This window comes from Tilletiaria anomala (assembly GCF_000711695.1).
Source record: "Tilletiaria anomala UBC 951 chromosome Unknown K437scaffold_73, whole genome shotgun sequence".
Lineage (NCBI taxonomy): Eukaryota > Fungi > Basidiomycota > Exobasidiomycetes > Georgefischeriales > Tilletiariaceae > Tilletiaria > Tilletiaria anomala.
Window position 1 is genome coordinate 46,238 of NW_013546949.1, and position 16,706 is coordinate 62,943.

General features: G+C 54.9%; 6 protein-coding genes across 6 annotated transcripts; 2 read left to right on the plus strand and 4 right to left on the minus strand.

Moving 5' to 3' along the window:
* Positions 1-125: 125 nt before the first annotated feature.
* On the minus strand, positions 126-3,648 carry K437DRAFT_258007 (ANTH-domain-containing protein). Its single transcript, XM_013386486.1, has 6 exons — positions 3,361-3,648; positions 3,079-3,235; positions 2,861-2,993; positions 2,526-2,770; positions 2,353-2,464; positions 126-2,292 (listed from the first exon to the last, which is right to left on the minus strand). The coding sequence occupies exons 1-6, from the start codon at positions 3,369-3,371 to the stop codon at positions 200-202; spliced, it is 2,751 nt and encodes a 916-aa protein (XP_013241940.1). The 5' UTR covers positions 3,372-3,648; the 3' UTR covers positions 126-199.
* A 154-nt stretch (positions 3,649-3,802) lies between these two features.
* K437DRAFT_275255 (uncharacterized protein) lies at positions 3,803-5,326 on the plus strand. The gene is made up of 5 exons (XM_013386487.1): positions 3,803-4,090; positions 4,159-4,351; positions 4,429-4,550; positions 4,622-4,715; positions 4,849-5,326. Exons 1-5 carry the CDS (start codon positions 3,906-3,908, stop codon positions 5,161-5,163), a joined length of 909 nt encoding a protein of 302 aa, XP_013241941.1. The 5' UTR covers positions 3,803-3,905; the 3' UTR covers positions 5,164-5,326.
* K437DRAFT_258010 (NADH dehydrogenase I, D subunit) lies at positions 5,325-7,811 on the minus strand. Its single transcript, XM_013386488.1, has 7 exons — positions 7,011-7,811; positions 6,699-6,940; positions 6,556-6,629; positions 5,703-6,473; positions 5,605-5,632; positions 5,497-5,502; positions 5,325-5,423 (listed from the first exon to the last, which is right to left on the minus strand). Exons 1-7 carry the CDS (start codon positions 7,310-7,312, stop codon positions 5,407-5,409), a joined length of 1,440 nt encoding a protein of 479 aa, XP_013241942.1. The 5' UTR covers positions 7,313-7,811; the 3' UTR covers positions 5,325-5,406.
* A 1,058-nt stretch (positions 7,812-8,869) lies between these two features.
* On the plus strand, positions 8,870-11,793 carry K437DRAFT_258012 (kinase-like protein). Its single transcript, XM_013386489.1, has 5 exons — positions 8,870-9,377; positions 9,462-10,246; positions 10,350-10,591; positions 10,691-11,173; positions 11,261-11,793. Exons 1-5 carry the CDS (start codon positions 9,164-9,166, stop codon positions 11,538-11,540), a joined length of 2,004 nt encoding a protein of 667 aa, XP_013241943.1. The 5' UTR covers positions 8,870-9,163; the 3' UTR covers positions 11,541-11,793.
* On the minus strand, positions 11,734-13,812 carry K437DRAFT_275258 (uncharacterized protein). The gene is made up of 3 exons (XM_013386490.1): positions 12,884-13,812; positions 12,285-12,797; positions 11,734-12,210 (listed from the first exon to the last, which is right to left on the minus strand). Exons 1-3 carry the CDS (start codon positions 13,334-13,336, stop codon positions 11,818-11,820), a joined length of 1,359 nt encoding a protein of 452 aa, XP_013241944.1. The 5' UTR covers positions 13,337-13,812; the 3' UTR covers positions 11,734-11,817.
* Positions 13,778-15,249, minus strand: K437DRAFT_258015 (RWD-domain-containing protein). The gene is made up of 4 exons (XM_013386491.1): positions 14,914-15,249; positions 14,594-14,835; positions 14,381-14,515; positions 13,778-14,300 (listed from the first exon to the last, which is right to left on the minus strand). Exons 1-4 carry the CDS (start codon positions 14,984-14,986, stop codon positions 13,935-13,937), a joined length of 816 nt encoding a protein of 271 aa, XP_013241945.1. The 5' UTR covers positions 14,987-15,249; the 3' UTR covers positions 13,778-13,934.
* Positions 15,250-16,706: the final 1,457 nt, after the last annotated feature.

Consider the following 16,706-nt stretch of genomic DNA (forward strand, 5'->3'; position numbering starts at 1 on the left):
AATGTCCACCCGAGCCGAAAGCGGGGCCTTGTTCCTTTCAAAAGTGACATGTTCCATCCGTGGCCAAGTTGACTGAGTTTGTCGATAAAGTTTCGCTCGCACGTCAGACAAGGTGAGGAAGAGGACCTTTTTGCACAAATTATCTTCACAAGCATACAAGCTATTCTATCTCGTTCACCTCGCTCCACAGTTAATGTGTCTAGATAAGAGACGCAAAGGCCGAATGCTGCTGGCCCTGCTGACCAGGTTGGGGTCCCTGCTGCTGCTGCGGCGGCGACGAAGGCATGGCTCCAAACGCAGCGGCGCCGAACGCACTCGTCGGCTGGAACGGCTTAATGGTTGAGCCTGCGAAGCCGGTCGGCTGTGCGGTCAGCGCAGACGATCCAGATGGTGCGAGCGACGATGCCGGTGCAAAGGATGATGAAAGTCCGATGGCCTGTTGTTGTTGTTGCGTCGACTGCGACGCCGATGCGGAGAGCATGAAGGGCGAGGAGGCCGCAGCAGAAAGAGGCTGTTGCGAGCTGAACGACCCAAAACCTGTCGCTTGTGTCATGAGCGGGCCAAAGGCGCTAGGTTGGGCGAAGAGGAACGACGAAGTGCCGGTGGTCGCAGTGGGGCCAGACGGCAAAGAGTTGCTGTGTGTACTCGGTGTTCCAAAGAGCGAGGAGCTAGGGCCAAGGCCAGCTCCAGCTCCAGCATTTGGCCTCGTAAAAGGGTTGCTTGTCAGCTGCGGACTCAGCGCCGATGCTCCTGGCGTGTCCGGACCGGGGAGAGTAAAGGCCGGGTTGCTCGCCAGACTGGCGCCAAAGCTCGACTCGGGCTTGAATGGCTTGATACCCCCAAAACCAGTGGGCTGCGCCGCCAGAGGTGTTGCTGATACAGCAGCAGTAGAAGGGGATTGCGAGGCAGTTGTGGTTCCGTTGCCCAATGCACCTAGGTTCATTTCAGCAAAGCTTGAATCGAGGCCAGCGGATCCGTTCGGCTGATTCGGCACAGTTGAGCTGGCTGACGAGCCTGCACTGTTCCCATTCTGCTGCGGCTTGACGAAAGCAAGCTCCGAGGCGACGCTGCCCATAATGCCCGTTTGCTGCGGTTGCAACCCGCCAGGCTTGGTCGGGTCCGTCCCATCCCACGCATTGGCGCCGAGCCCGTAGTTGCCGCCGGGCGGAGCATTACCAGCTCCAGAGGCAAGTTGAGCGAGCGTCAGACCTTGCGGCTTGGAGACATCAGGTGGGGGCGTGGAGACTGCAGGTGATGCAAAGGGATTCCGCGAGCCGGTCTTTTGTGGAAGCACAGCTTTTGGCGCTGGCGTTGCCGTTACCGCTGCCGAAGGTTTCGGTGCCGATGCCGATGCCAGTGTTAGTGTTGGTGCTGGTGCAGTTGCAGTTGAGCTCGGAGCGATTGTAATTGAGTTTGCAGACAGCATCATTTCGGACGCAATGCTTGATTGGCTCTGGCTCGTGTTGACGAGGGGGAACATCGACTGCTGCGGCTGGATATGCGTGCCATTCGCGGCACCCATGCTCGACGTGCCTCCCGGTTGCCCAAAGGTGCCAAAGGGCGACACGCTTCCAAAGCCCCCAGCAGGCTGCACCATCACGCTCTGCCTGAAAGGATTGAAGCCTGTCGCCTGTGGCTGCAAGAAGCCAGTTGTTTGCGGCTGCATGAATGGCTGCGGTTGCTGCAGCTGCATCCCACTATAGCCGGTCGGCTGACTTATCATTCCGGATAAGAATGGATTGTAGCCCGTCATTTGAGGTTGAAGCGCATCCATACCACCTGGGAAGCCGGTTATCTGCGGTTGTATCCCGAAAGACCCATATGCACCCGCCCAAGCGTCTTGTGGGCCCATGCTGAACATGTTGTTCGCATCGTTGCTTTCGATCGAGGCAAAGAAGTCCTGCACCGCTTGGTTGCTCGTCGGCGGCTTGACTGCCGGAGCCGCAACCTTCTTCTCATCCTCCGCTCTCTTCTCACCCTCTTTTACATTACTCGTATTCGCTTTGGCGGCGCCCTTGGAAGCCTTCCTAGGAGCACCACCATCGGCAATTCGCTTGTTCTCCTTGTACTCCAAGCGGTTCTTTTCAAAATTCGGGTCTTCCAAATACTCTTGGAGCGCGCCAGCAAGGCTTAATGGTGCATGCTTGAGAGAAGGTACTGTGAGATTTAGCGACCCAGACACCTTGCGCGCCGCTGCCATGTATGCGACCACCTTTTCAGTTTGCGTGCAGAAGCGCTTGTAGAGCTCCAGTGCGCGCTCTGCATCAGATTTTGCCATCTCGAAGTAGTGTTCTGCGCAACGCGACACATCAGAGTTGAACGAACAAGTACACGACCAATCTTCGGACGTACCAAGAATATTGATGACACCCTCATTGATGGCAGCGTACAAGACTAGTACGTCTTTGAACGAGAGGCGAAAAGCTGCCAAGTTGAGCTCATCACGGAGATCCTCGAGAAAAAACTGTAGGCGCATCGCACTCAGCAATGGCTCACACCTCAGCTTGCGCTCGAAACTGACTCACATCACAGTTAAGAGCCGCATTGCCGACCTTTTGCGTGATACCGACCTCACGCAAAAGCCCTTTATCCACTGTCAAGCGCCTCAGGCGGTTGCCGTCTCCCGTTGCATTTTCCCTGCTGCCAGAGCCATTTTCTCTACTGGAATCAGATGAGCGGATGACATCGTGCCCCAGTTCTCTAAACGCACGTACACGATCATCCAAAAAAGCGGCGTACGCTCGGATGATCCGCGGTGCACGAGGCGTTGCTGTTGTATCGGAAGCAGTGACAATGTGAGCACCAATACGAATAGAAGTCTATCTGCGTAGGCCGAGGCCGGAGTGCGAGAGCGACCCACTTGAGCTGCTACTTCGGCCAGCTAGAATCTTGAGCTGAGCACCCGTCTCATCTCGCAGGACGTGACTTAACACGTTTTCTACCCCTCCATTTCTGATCATGGTGTGCAGGATGATCAAAGACTTGTAGATCACCTAGAACATTGCACAGGGTAGGCCAGGTCAGAGTCTGTCAGCAGCATTTGATGCAAACGCCTGGCATATACGCCCGGCGACTCACCACTGGGTCCCGCTCTCGCAGCCTGGATCCTAACGACCGACATACTTCTAATAGGCTGCGGTCTTGGGCGAAGGTGCTGGCAAGGATGGGATCCAGGTACTTTGACTTGACGACTGAGCCTTTCGGCTTGGTTGCCGATTTGACGATCTTGTCGTAGCTGGATCAATGGTGGCGTAACAGCCAAGTCAACATGATGCTTCTTCTCTCTAGGATATGTCCCTTGCCAAGTTGCTCTTGATTCGCTGCTTCCCTGGATTCGGACGCCAAGCGCCACTTACTCACGTCGATGACATCTTGAGCGATGGATGAACGACAACTCCTTGTCGCTTTGTGCAGCCAGTCGCACGGTAGTGTAGCCAGCGAGTATGAGGTCGAGCGCAGCACGGCTTGGACGCGGCGCCTGGGTGGTGACGAAGACACGAGCTTGGCTGCTCCTGTTGAATCAAAGGTACAAGTCCGTCAAAACTTTTACCCCGGCGTGCCAATGAGCGAGTCCAGTTAGACCTTTTGTTGGAATTGGATTAATGGGGCTGAGGTGGTAGGTATGTGCTGTAGACCAGTAAAGATAGGCCGCTCTCGACGTTCGCGGTCTTTCGCTTTGAGATGTGATCGCGCAGTGTGTGAGATGGCAGTGACGTGACCGGCTGCTCGCACACTCGCTATGCTCCCTGTTCACATGCTCGTCGCTGTACACCTCTTCCCAAACTTGTCATTCAGTAAATATATTTCAGTCGTTGAAACGGTGATGCAGCGACTGTGAGTAGCGTTCGGTTGCACAGGTGTTCAAGCAAAGCGGCTGGTCAAGGTACCGCCATGCTGCGCCGACGATGCTCGTCAGTTACTCTGACTCGGAGTCGGAAGGCGAGCCGAGCTTGAAGTCGGAGACCGTGATAGTAAGCCATACGGCGGCATCATCCGTATCAGATACTAAGATTATCAAGAGACCCAGTCACTCGTGCTCGCAACCCCCGGATGAGGTCACAGACCCGCTGACAAAGGAGAGAAAGAGGAGGTACGTCTGGACGATCCATCTGCTGTACCGACCTCGATTCGTAATTGACGCCGGTCTGATCGGCACAGGAAGCTCCCAGTCGTTGACCTCTCCGGAAACGGTGCGAAGGATGGGAGCAGTGCAGAGATGCTCCCAGCCATGAAATGCAAGGGAGACTGGCTTTGCCATGCCTTTCTAGAAGTCCACGCCCGTGCTGATCTGACAAGTCTCCTCCACAAGGCCAGCAAAGATGGCCGATCGCAATTGCAAGGCATCCGCGAGGTGCGCTCGGCAAGGTTTTCAGTGCCCAACCGCTGCGTCTCCCAGCTAATCATTCCCCTCAATATGTCCTCTCGCAGACCGAGATCCGACAGGGAGAAAGTACTCTGCACGTTTCTCTGACGCGGCCGATACTAGTACGCCCACACGAGCGGCAGTCGTTCGTATTGATTGTTAAGGAAGCGCTGAATGACGTTGCCGCGTGAGTGCACCGTGACTTACGGGATGCAACTTCTGCTGAACCTATATCTTTCTCTTCACGGACTGCATTAGTTCGACGGTCTCTTTTGCCCGATTCGCACATCTGATCAATGAGGATGAGTCCAGAGGGTTTATCGCGGTCGAGATCAGTGTGGGCCACGACGAGGTGAGCGAGACATTATGCGTGCTTGCATTCCCCCTGGCGTCTTTCGAATGAGTGCTGATACCATGTTGTAACATGGCCGGCTTCTATGCGGCTCTTACTACACTTGGCTACATGCGCACAATGCATTTTATAGCTGCAGACAATGAGCAGCCGCCTCGATTCGTACTTGCGCACCGCATTCAAGGCGCGGCCATATTACGCAGCAAAGCGCTTCCATTTTAGCTTCTTGACCGCCGATCTCTCCACCTCTTGTGCACCCGTCAAGGATGGAACGACCCATGACAAACTGGTGAAGGCGCAGATGCTGAGCGGCCTGGCGCGAGATCTCGAGGGCAGGTACGGCCCCTCGCTGCGTGCACTGCCCCCGTTGCGTCTGTCGAGGCTCGGCATTCGTGTCGGCAGTCAGGTACATTGGGTCACCCTAGTTCATGTTCACACTTCAATGTAAAGGAAAATGGAATCGCAGATCAGGATGAGGGCATTGTGCGGCTCCGCTGTGGCGGGATATCATGATACATCTGCTCCCTATATTTATCTTTCTCCAAGAAGCCAGGTCAACGCACGGCGATGGACATAGCTTCGGGGTGGAGCCCCTGTGCAACCTCGATCTCACACAAGCACCGCCGTGCGTATCCACACATGGCACATGGCAGTCAGAAGAATCGCAATTCACGTGCTGCAACTTTCTACATTAACGGTCGACCTCGCCTGTTCGCACAGGTTGAAAGGGTCAAGTTAGCAAGTGTGATTTCACTGAGCGAGGCCACGGCAGAAGACTTACCAAATACTTTTAGGAGGGAAGCAGAAGGAGTTGCAAAAGGGAACGCGTAAGTTTTGTCAGATCGTGGATCATGCATCAAGACACAGTTTGGTTGCTGCTGTGACTCACCAAGGTCCATCGTACCGATGATGGCAACCTGAAGATACGGGGGGAGGGTGTCAGTGACAAATCAATACCGGACAAGCTGGAACGACTTCAGTACGCACCATGTCCGGAAGGTAGTGGTGGCGCGCGAGCATGTCAGCACCAGCAAGGTGGGCAAAGCCCGGTGCGCGGATCTTGCACCTGTACGGCCGGTTGGATCCATCCGAGACAAGGTAGACTGCCATCTCCCCCTTTGGCGCTTCGATCGCGCTGTACGTCTCACCCGGCGGGACTGCATATCCTTCAGAGAAGAGCTTGAAATGATGAATGAGCGACTCCATGCTCTCCTTCATGTTGGCACGCGGCGGCGGAACCAGCTTGTGGTCGTCAACTTTGATCTGGCCGGCCGGCATCTTGTTCAGGCACTGCTCGATGATGCGCAGAGACTGTCGGAACTCCTCCACACGGCACAGGTACCGATCATAGCAGTCACCGTTCTTGCCGACTGGGACGTCGAACTCGACCTGGTCGTACGCGTCATAGGGCTGGACCTTGCGAATGTCCCAAGGGATGCCGCTGCCACGCAACATGACACCGGTGAAGCCATAGTTCAGCGCGTCTTCGGCTGACACCTTTCCGATACCGATAGTGCGTTCCTTCCAAATACGGTTGTTCGTGACAACCTCCTCGATCTCGTCAATGCGCGAGCTGAACTGGACCGCCCAGGTGAAGATGTCGTCCAGCAGCCCAACAGGCAGGTCATACGCAACACCGCCAGGCCGGACGTACGCAGCGTGGAGTCGCGCGCCGGACACACGCTCGTAGAACTCCATCAGCTTTTCACGCTCCTCGAAACCCCAAAGGAAAGGTGTGAGACCTCCGACGTCCATGACCTACAGGAGAAAAATAATCGAGCGTTAGCATCGGGTGAGCCGGGAGCAGGATTGCACGCTTCGTCGACGGTGCTGGACTCACGTGGGAGAGAACAGCCATAAAGTGGTTCAGGATACGCGTGATCTCGCCGAACATGGTTCGAATCCACTTGGCGCCTGTAGCATCAATGAACCAAGCGAAATCAGCATTCGTGCAGCTTATTTGCTCCTGGTACCACCACTCACGCTCGGGAACCTCGATGTTGAGAAGCTTCTCAACGGCGCGCGAGTAGCACAGCTCGTTGGTCATCATGGAAACGTAGTCGAGTCGGTCAAAGTAGGGTAGGGCCTGTGTGTAGGTCTTGTATTCGATAAGCTTCTCAGTCCCGCGGTGCAGCAGCCCGACATGTGGATCTGTCCGCAGGATTTCCTCCCCGTTGAGCTCCAGGATTAGGCGCAGTACACCGTGTGCAGCCGGGTGCTGAGGACTGCAGAAGTGGAAAACATGATCGGTCAGCTGGGACCCGCCCAGAAGACGCAAGCATCCAGGAGACGTACCCAAAGTTGACAGTAAAGTGCCTTAGGGCGGCCTCCTTCCTGGTGCCACCCTCAGCGAGAATCTCTTGAGCGCTCTTGTAGTGCAGGTCCTCGACCAGGTGCGTGGAAATGGCATGACTGCTAGTCGCAGCTGCTTTGACCTGAGGCCTGGTGCTTTGCGGATCTGCCTCGCTGGCCAAGGATCGGCGGAAGGAGGGTGCGCCGACAGCGACAAGCCGCGAGCCGGTGGTCGCAGCAAGGACGCTCGGACGAGCGCCTATTGCGCTCCTAGCGGCGCCTCGAAGGAGCTGAGGGCTGATCATGGCGAGCGTTGTGCGTGCTTGCTTTGCTGGAGCAACAGCCTCTGCCTTGCTCTGCTCCAGGCGCCAGCTATCAGCGGGTCGCTGAAGATATCTTGTTAGAGAGGAGTGACGGGCTGCAAGGCAGGAAGCTAGCAACCTGCTCGCGCAAGAATCTGTAAATTCCACCAGCCTGGTAACTTACTTTTGGGAAATGCACCAACCCTAATCCGATTGCCCCATTCCTTAGCTGTGACTGTCAGTTTGCTCACTCTTGATTCCGGTCGTGGTTCTCGTGGGGAGCTCATTGTTTCAAGTTACCTCGTCGGCGTCAACCCGACGTTATTCAAACCTTCCATCTTGCAGTGTCGTAATACCTCCTGACGCACGGTGAATCGGTATGTGCTTGGTAAGACTGTCACACGGGCATGGCAGGTCTGAATGCAGCGGCGGCTCAGCTGCGGCAGGAGCTTGCTTCAGGCAAACTCATCGTCTCAACCTTAGTGTACTATGCAAGTTCGGGACGGGCGGCATTGCGCAAGGGCTTCAAGGTGTTCAGTCTATTTCACTCCTGTTGATATCGCTCATTGTTCCTCCACGCCTGACATTTTGTGAAGATCGCAACATGCACTTTACATGACTACGGTGGCATCCAAGCTTGGCGGTCCTGACCTAGGTGTGGCTGGCTTGAGCAAGATGGCGTCGAGCGCCGCCATGCTCGCGGAACTGAGCGACGCCACGAGCAGCGATAGCAGCAGCACGGCCTCTGTTGCTTAGCCTGCTCCAGTTCCAGTGATCATCGACGCCGACACGGGCTATGGCAGCTCGCTGTGCTGCGCGCGGACATTCACTATGTACGCGCGCGTCGGGGTAGCGGCGCTGTACGTTGAGGGTCACGTGTAATTGAAGCGCTAGGGAAACCTGATGGTCAAGCAAGTTGTCCTTCGTCGAAGCGATCAAGACCGAAGGAGACGTTCGCAAGGTGGTTGCAAGCACTGCATCCTACACCGTATTTAATCAACCTCGTTCCTGGTGGCGGCTAGAAGTCGAACTGATGCGTGGACGAGATTCAAGCGCTCGGGTTCAAGATTGCCATCTTCCCGGCTCTGCACCTCCCTGTACGTACGGCGATATCGAAGGCGCTGGACAGCCTGATGGCGGACGGCAAGGATCCCGCCTGCGACGGACATCAGGGAGGTATTCATGATGTCTTCGATGAGATGGGCTTGAAAGAGGCGATGGCGCTGGACGCTGCGGCAGGAGCAGAGTTCCTCGAGCATGCGCAGTAGCTCGCGGTGCGGACCCTTTGCGATGGGTCGCCAGTCCTGTACTTCACATTAGCATATTTATGAATTGCGTGCCGTTGGTGTCCATCGCTACTTGGGAGCAACCCTAAAGTGTGATGTGCGCGATATGCTGGACTAACTAGCGCAGACGACAGACGCGCGGGGCGTGCGCCTCTCTGGCCGCAGCACTGGAGGAGTCAGTAGCCATTGCTGCTCATGCGGAGGAGCATATCCACCCAACTCAACCACTCTCGCCATGGGTGGGCGTCGTCGTGGTGCTGTGGTTTGGTCTAAACGGCTCTCATTCGTTTACGTCGTCCTGGGGTGCTTGCTCTCTACCTGTTGGGTTTACTCTCGTACCCCTTCAAGGCACTCCGGTCATCAGTGCTGCAACGCAAAGACAGAGGCGACTCGACGAAGGGTGCAGCGCCAGGAGCGACGAACATTCAAACACGTTGGTTATGCCGAGCACTGCTCAAGTCTCAACATCGCGACGATAGGATCGACCACCATCGTTCGGCTTCCCATCTGACAACTCGCCGCAGCATACACTCTCCTTCCTCAACAAGAGTGGAAACGGAGGGCTACGATGGCGTACCGAAACGGGCCTGCTGGTGCCGGCCAACAGGTGTACGGAGCGCAGTATGCGCCTCACATCGCAGCGTACGGCGCTGGCTCGCATATGGATCTTTCCGGCCTGAGCCAGAACGGCATGGTGCAGCAACATGCGCTCGGCGGCAGCCATGGTGTGCCATCGTACACATTCAACACTGCGGCCCAAGGCGGTTTTGCGCAGACGCAAGGTGAGGGCCCGCGGCGCGCTCGCAGCTTCCGTTGCTGCTTCAGTGGCTGACTTTATGCTTCTTTCATGCTTTCCCTCTTGATAGCCTACGCACAACAAACAACATACTCTCAGGCTCAACTCCAGGCGCAGATACAAGCGGCAGCGCTGGCAGCTCAGGCGCAAGCGCCACCCCAGCAGTTGCAGCACCCTGCAATGCAACATGCGGCCCAACAACTGCAGCATCAGCAGCAACAGTTCCAGATGCAGCAGCAGCAGCAGCTCCAGGCGCAGTACGGCAACACGCAAGCTGCTGCTACTGCCACAACATACACTCGCTCCCCTAGCCCCGGCCTTGCTGCCTCAGGTGGCGGCGAGCGTGCACCCCACTCTAGTCGGCCTGCCGCGCGGCGCGCCTCTCCCTCTCCCTCCGGCGCCGTCGGTGCACCCTCCACCGCTTCCGCCTCGGCCGCAAGCGGGAGCGCAGAAAAGGGGTCTGACTATGTTTACTTTGAGCGCAAGCTTGACCGCATAAGCAAGGACACCATCGACGCGGCGACGGGCGCCAAGCTGAAGCTGGAGCACTTTTACAAGATCGCCGTCGAGCAGGCCATCGAGCGGACCGGCAGGCGCGTCGAGCTGGAGAAGCGCCTCGCCGCGGCGCAGGATGTGCCAGAAGACCGCAAGCAGCGGCAGCTGGCGCAGCTCGGGCGTCGCGAGAGCAATTTCCTACGCCTCCGCCGGACGCGCCTGGGCTTGGAAGACTTTAGGACTGTCAAAGTTATCGGGAAAGGTGCCTTTGGTGAGGTTAGGCTGGTGCAGAAGGCGGATACAGGGAAGATCTATGCGATGAAAACGCTTCGGAAGAGCGAAATGTTCAAGAAAGATCAGGTGCGTTCAGTGTCTGTGCCGTGTCGCTTGACGATCGAGCATTCTTAACTGCTTGCACGATGATGCTGACGGACGGAGTGTCCACATTCATGTTTGCATACAGCTTGCCCACGTTCGCGCCGAGCGTGACGTTTTGGCAGAGTCAAATTCGCCCTGGATCGTACAGCTGTTCTATTCCTTTCAGGACCCGCAGTACCTTTATCTGCTGATGGAATTCCTGCCCGGTGGTGATCTCATGACGATGCTCATCAAGTACGATACATTCTCCGAGGATGTGACACGGTTCTACATGGGAGAGTGCGTCTTGGCTTTGGAGGCCATTCACAAGCTTGGCTTCATTCATCGGTGAGTGTTTGCGATGTTGAATTGCAATACACGCCCGGCGACTAGCTACGGCTATCGATTCTTACCCCGCGCACGCACACATAACTTCAACCTTTCCAGTGACATCAAACCGGATAACATCCTCATCGACGCAAAAGGCCACATCAAGCTCTCTGACTTTGGCCTCTCGACCGGCTTCCACAAGCAGCATGACTCTGCATACTACCAAAAGCTTCTTGAAGGCGGCACGACGAACGGCGCGCCGCAAGCCGGGCGCAACTCGGTCGCGGTGAACCCGATCACATTAACGCTCAGCAGCAAGGACGCCATCGCTACGTGGAAGGCAAACCGGCGGAAGCTGGCGTACTCAACGGTCGGCACTCCAGACTACATTGCGCCGGAGATCTTCCTGCAGCAGGGATACAGCAACGAGTGCGATTGGTGGAGCCTCGGCGCCATCATGTTCGAGTGTCTCTGCGGCTACCCGCCCTTTTGCTCCGAGAATGCGCACGACACGTACCGCAAGATCCTCGCGTGGAGGGAGACGCTGCAGTTCCCCGATGACATCCATCTCAGCCCCGAGGCAGAAGGCATGATTAGAAAGTCAGTATCGGGGCTTACAATTGCACACCCGGAAATGTTTTGGTAGTCATTTCAGGCAAACTGACCCGCCCATCCCTCCTCTCGCAGTTTTCTGCGCGAACCGGAGAACCGACTGGGCCGCAACGGCGCGCAGGACATCAAGGACCACCCCTTCTTTGCGGGTGTCGACTGGACCACCATCCGCCAGATCGATGCACCTTTCATTCCTGCGCTCAAGAGCATCACTGATACATCCTATTTCCCTACTGACGACCTCAATGAGGTACCAGACATGCCGACGACGGACTCAAGCAGCAAGCAGTCCGACCTTCCCTTCTTGGGGTACACGTTCCGGCGGTACGTCTCTAACGAGCATCAAATACTGTAATTCATCCAGGAACACCCAACGTACAGGGAATAGAATTTTGGCACCAATCTTGACCAGATCAAGGCGCACGTTCGAGGGTAGCTCTGCTGGACTCGGATTTTCCGGCGCCTTTATTTCACGGCAGATCGAGTGCCTGACGCAACACGCTTCCGTCCGTTCACGAAGAGGCTGGCAAGCGTGCGGACCTTTTCAAAGACACCTTATCAAATTCTGTAATATACCATCCACTGCAAGCATTGGCATACATCCATGGGACATCTCTGATGCGACACCACTGTCATCGAGAATTGAAGAGGTCGTCCTCGTCCTGTTCGACCGCTGCGCTTGCTTGCGGGGCTTGTGCGTCGACCTCACCTTCATCACCTTCTTGAGGGGAAGACGCCGTCTCGTCTGAATCGGCGCCAATCTTCGAAGCATCACCATCAAGGATACGCGAGACGCTCACCGGGGTGCTGGTAGGCTTGAGTTTACGAACGGGAAAAGTGCGCGCCAAAGCCTGCGGCCAATCTTTCGTTTCGCACCATCCAAGCAGGATGTCAAAGACTTGATTCACCGTCAGTACTTTGCGCGTCTCCAGCTTCCTCCCATCTGGTAGTTGCAAATTCTTTTCATTAATAGGCAACCGTGCGGTTGCGAACCCGAGGGCTTCTGCTTTGCGCGCACAAAGATTCTAGAAGATGATAGGCTCAGCGTCAGTGTCGGGCCGAAAGCTAGGAGCCAAGGGTTCGGGCGTAGGTCGCTCACTTTGTATCGATTCTTGTCTACAATACCCCCAATAACAAACGTCTTGCCTTCCTCGAGCACTTCTAGAGTGTGGGGGGAATCAGCGGTCAAGTATATGACATCTTCGCGGCGTAGCCTACGCTGACGGAGCGCTTGATGTTGCTTTGGGGAATGCTTGCCTCCAAGCTCATTCAGGAACTTCAGCGGGACTTGTGGTTGGAGCCCCTCGCCTTCAGAGCCCTCTTTGGTCAGCAAGTCCTCGACACCTCCCGCTTCGAGAATGGCAAGATGCTTCCATCGTTTCCAGACTCCTTTCCAAGCGCTCTGCATTCTCTGACCAAGCGCAGAATCCAGGATCTTCTCAGATGCTATTGGGGCCCTCGCTTTCGGCGGTAACTGGAGCTGTTTGGCCTCGGCAAATGAAGTTCCCGGATGAGACCCGTGGCCCACGATATATAAGTTGTCGACGGGGTATGATGAGCGTCTCTGGGACGAGTAGATGTGGCTGAGCTGGGAAGACAAGGAGACGATCTCCTGCGGTAGCAAGATGGATTGGTGTCAATTACGATTTGCTACTCGCCACTGCACATTCGGATGCTATCGTGAGACAGTATGCACACCTTTTCTACCATCAGTTCGTCAAATCCGAAGTCTAGCACAACGGAGATATTGTAGGGTCGGACAGGCTGTTGTGCTAACTGCTTGCCCTTTCCCTTGAGCTCGTCTTCTGATATGCGACCATTGGCGACCTCAATTTTCTTTTGTTCCCAGAATTCCTGCTTCCGTTGCTTTTTGCGCGCCCTCTCGGCTTGTCGTTTGATCAGCTTGACTTCCTCAAATCTTGCTCTCTTAAGTGCTTTCTTTTGCTGAGTTTTGGACAAGACCGCGTCGGCCCCCACAGCAGCGCTAGAGTTCCCTGAAGCTTCGCCCACCTGATCGCGGGACCCTTCTTGCGTAGAGGAAGGTCCCGCATTCTCTGTATCTACAGGCTGCTCTGGCTCCCCCTGCAGGGAGTGTGACGGGGTAGGACTCGTTTGCGTTATCATGCTTTGTTGCTCGTTATTGTTGCCCATGTCTTGGGCGAATTCTCTCGCCTCTTGCTGTGTGGACAGCTCAAATCCTTGCAACAGTCGTGAGTCTCAATTGGAAAGTAGTACAGTTTCCGATTATCGTCAACTTGTGTTGGCATCGCTTCTTCCAATAGATGGGGCTTTGAAGCACTAAAACCTGGACGGGTTGTCAATGACGGTGCCGATTGCTTTTCGAAGGCCTTCAACAAAATGCCGATCGCGTCTCGAAAAATAAAAGGTGTTTTCTGCGAAGAGGCTGCCGAAGGTAGAGGTTCCGTTCGGACGCACATTGCAATCAAGAATTCCGAGGTGCACGCCGTGCATCCACGACACCTAACCGCACCATTTACATTCGTGCGAGTACATGAATATTGAGCAAGAATACAGTCAGATAGGCAGGCCGCCATGCTACGGGTGATTTGGCTGCCCTTGATGTGCTTCACTACAGCAGTTAAGCGTCAAATTCACGAGTCACGACCAGCACATCTCTGCGATCGGCAGGACACTGTTCCGGTTGTTCGAGATCACGTCGCAGTTGCAGTCGGCCGACTGGCCTTGAGATGGGGTCTAGAAGATGAGCTGCTCGCCAAATGTGCAGCATTCAATCGTCGTCTGAGTCAAAGTGTACATTCTCCATCTGGGCTACTGCCTCTGCCTCCTCCTCCTCCTTTCTTCGCAGTCTTTCCCGCTCCTCTCTGCTATATAATGACCAGTCGATCTCCTCTCCGTCGGCTTCGTCGCCCTTTCCAGCTGCAGACTCAACTATGGTGCCTTTTGCGAAGAGTTCCTTTCCAGAGGGTTTAGTTTTCCAGCGCTTGTGCTCTTCGCGCTCCTTGGCAGTCATGCCCTTGAGCTTTTCTTCTTCTTGCTTGGCCTGTTCTGTCCGCCGCTCAGCTTCGAACTTTCTTCGCCATTCCATAAAGCGTTCGGTCGTCACTGCAGTTCCTCGAAACTTTTCCTGCTCAGCCTGGACAAATTTGCGAATCGAGCACGCGGGTCAAGTCAAAATGGAAACATGCACTCGCAACCGACGCCGTGCGGGCTCACCTCCAGCTCTGCCTCTCTACGCGCCGTCTCATCTCTTTCCTTGGCCTCTTTTTGCCGGTGTATCCAATCCGTAAGACTTTCGCGCATGTGCGACGCCAAAGTGAAGACCATGGCCATCCCGAGAGACTCCTCAGCCTAGCAATTGTGGTCGCGTCAGATCACAATGTCGCGTTGCAAGGTTTCAAAACGTGGTGCATCATGTATAAGGCTCACAACAGCTTTGAGGTCTTTCAGCATCTCTTCTCTTGCTTGCTCATCGATCGTATCTCCCGCGCTCTCCAGCTTCAGATTAGGTACTTCGTCGGGATACCCAGGCGTGTACTTGACATTCAAATATAGTCGGAATGCCTCTTCCCTGCCTTCTGGCTCTTCATCCCCATTGGTGGCGTTCGAAGGAGCTGCTGAGATGTCATCTTCAGAGTCTATTCGAATGCGCAACTCGTCTTCGGATATCTCTGAATGGTAGTGAGGCAGAGGTGGTGAAAGATCAGGAAGTATACGAGACGATCATTCGACGCGACCATGATGCTCACTCTCGAGTTCATCCACGTAGATGCTTTCGAGAGCTTCGAGCTCTTCTGTAGTCACTTCCTCGAATGTGGACATTGTTCAACCGCCTTGCAAAAGTGAAGAATCTCGTCGACGGTAAGTTTTGGGATGTGAAGCCGACAAAATTGAGTGGCCAGGTCCCAAATATGCGAGACTGTATTCGTCGCGGTTGAAAATGAAGAGCTTTAAGTGCAGCAGGCTACTATCCAATACTTCCCTTGAGTGGCTTGGATGTTAGTAAACAGCCTGCTTCCTGTTTCTGCCTCTCTACGGTTAATGGAAAGCGCCCCGTCGTCCATCGATCGCTCTGTCTGTCTGTCTTTCTGTCTCGAAAGGTACAGGATACAGAATCGAGGTTTGAGTCACATTCGACTTCGAGAATGAGAGTCGTGAATAACACCTGGGGCTTATGTAATTGAAATGCCTTACGGTTATAGCATACGCGGTTACTTGGTTGGCCCCTCGATTCAATTTTGGAGTTGCCGGTCCAGAGTGCTGACCAGGAATCACCAATCCAGGCCATCATTGCCTTGAATGGCGTAGAGACGCACCGCTATTTGCTCCCTTCATATGAAGCATAAAAAACGGTCCAAGGCCATGTACGTGCGTCTGCATGAAGTCTACGGCGCAGCCCTTACAGCAATGGTTTGCTTGCGTGCCGAAAAGTTAACAATCAGGCGGAGAGCACGGTGAAGATCCGGCTTCAAATTATTTCTACGGGTGCGTCGAAAATGTCTCATATCCCTGAACGTTAATCCTTCCTAGCATCTTCAGCAGCTTCAGACGCCCAAAGGAACAGTGCTAGCCTCTATCGTCTGTACGGATCCGTCTTGTAAATGTTTGAAGGCCCAGCTTGCCGGGGGGGGGGGGATGGGGGGCATGCGCAAATTTTTTATCTCTAAGGTTCTTCTATGAAGCGACTGCGGTGATGGAGCGTCGAGGAGGGGCTATATCGAAAGTCACGCCTTAGCAGCCGATCGTGAAGAATGGGTCCTCAGCAAAAGAGTTAGCATATGGTGCATTCTTGCGAAGCGAGTGTACACGGCGTTTTGTTTCAGGAACGATACTTCAAGTTCTACCTCGCCAGAGCGTGTCATCCTCATTTCTTCCTGGTGCACCTGTGGATTTCTGAGCTCCAAGGGCGAGCACGGACTAAGTTTTTTCAATGCCTGGAACAGCGATGGCCAGGGGGACAATTGCGCAGAAGGAGGCTGAGACGCAGAGGGCAGACAGAAACATCCTGGTCCCCGCCATGCAATGCGTGTCATGCTCCGAGACGGCCGTCACCTCAGCCCAAGGAGCGGTACAGTGGCGGTATTTGAGATTGTTTTTCTTCTGTACTCACGCCTGAAGTCATACACAAGCACTGCTCCAGTCTCCGCGGCGCCCGGCATACACTACGCTGCGGCAAGAATGGTGGCATATGAAATGAACATGAATAAGAGTAATTTTCGAAAGAGCTTGCGTGGACGAACAACGACACTGGGGATATTCATGGGTGGAAAGAAATTTGCCCTAGTCATTGTCGATCCTGCAGGTCGTGACGGCACCGATGCCGGCTTCCGTCACTATACGTTCCCCTTCCCCGCTTTCTGTCTAAAATGGTGTATCTGCGGGTTCGTCAGGTCGATAAACCTGCTGCTGAGTTTGGTTATTTCGTTCTTGCGGACTGGTACTAACGCGTTTGCTGAACTTTCGACGGCGGCCGATGCTTGGCGAGTCCAAAACCAAATTGATGCGTTGCCCTCAATGGTGCGGAGATTTACTCGAATGTCTT

Coding starts and splice junctions, on each gene's coding strand:
- K437DRAFT_258007 (XM_013386486.1), bottom strand. Junction 2,771..2,860: donor TGGCCGAAGTAGCAGCTCAA/GTGGGTCGCTCT, acceptor CCGATACAACAG/CAACGCCTCGTGCACCGCGG. Junction 2,465..2,525: donor ATGCGGCTCTTAACTGTGAT/GTGAGTCAGTTT, acceptor ATGCGCCTACAG/TTTTTTCTCGAGGATCTCCG.
- K437DRAFT_275255 (XM_013386487.1), top strand. CDS start 3,906: ATGCTCGTCAGTTACTCTGACTCGGAGTCGGAAGGCGAGCCGAGCTTG. Junction 4,551..4,621: donor GCGCTGAATGACGTTGCCGC/GTGAGTGCACCG, acceptor GGACTGCATTAG/TTCGACGGTCTCTTTTGCCC. Junction 4,716..4,848: donor TCAGTGTGGGCCACGACGAG/GTGAGCGAGACA, acceptor TGCATTTTATAG/CTGCAGACAATGAGCAGCCG.
- K437DRAFT_258010 (XM_013386488.1), bottom strand. CDS start 7,312: ATGATCAGCCCTCAGCTCCTTCGAGGCGCCGCTAGGAGCGCAATAGGC. Junction 6,941..7,010: donor CACTTTACTGTCAACTTTGG/GTACGTCTCCTG, acceptor CCACTTCTGCAG/TCCTCAGCACCCGGCTGCAC. Junction 6,630..6,698: donor CAACATCGAGGTTCCCGAGC/GTGAGTGGTGGT, acceptor TTGATGCTACAG/GCGCCAAGTGGATTCGAACC.
- K437DRAFT_258012 (XM_013386489.1), top strand. CDS start 9,164: ATGGCGTACCGAAACGGGCCTGCTGGTGCCGGCCAACAGGTGTACGGA. Junction 9,378..9,461: donor CGGTTTTGCGCAGACGCAAG/GTGAGGGCCCGC, acceptor CCCTCTTGATAG/CCTACGCACAACAAACAACA. Junction 11,174..11,260: donor GCAGAAGGCATGATTAGAAA/GTCAGTATCGGG, acceptor CTCCTCTCGCAG/TTTTCTGCGCGAACCGGAGA.
- K437DRAFT_275258 (XM_013386490.1), bottom strand. CDS start 13,336: ATGGGCAACAATAACGAGCAACAAAGCATGATAACGCAAACGAGTCCT. Junction 12,798..12,883: donor ACGAACTGATGGTAGAAAAG/GTGTGCATACTG, acceptor TTGCTACCGCAG/GAGATCGTCTCCTTGTCTTC. Junction 12,211..12,284: donor TAGACAAGAATCGATACAAA/GTGAGCGACCTA, acceptor ATCATCTTCTAG/AATCTTTGTGCGCGCAAAGC.
- K437DRAFT_258015 (XM_013386491.1), bottom strand. CDS start 14,986: ATGTCCACATTCGAGGAAGTGACTACAGAAGAGCTCGAAGCTCTCGAA. Junction 14,836..14,913: donor CTACGTGGATGAACTCGAGA/GTGAGCATCATG, acceptor ACTACCATTCAG/AGATATCCGAAGACGAGTTG. Junction 14,516..14,593: donor TGAAAGACCTCAAAGCTGTT/GTGAGCCTTATA, acceptor CACAATTGCTAG/GCTGAGGAGTCTCTCGGGAT.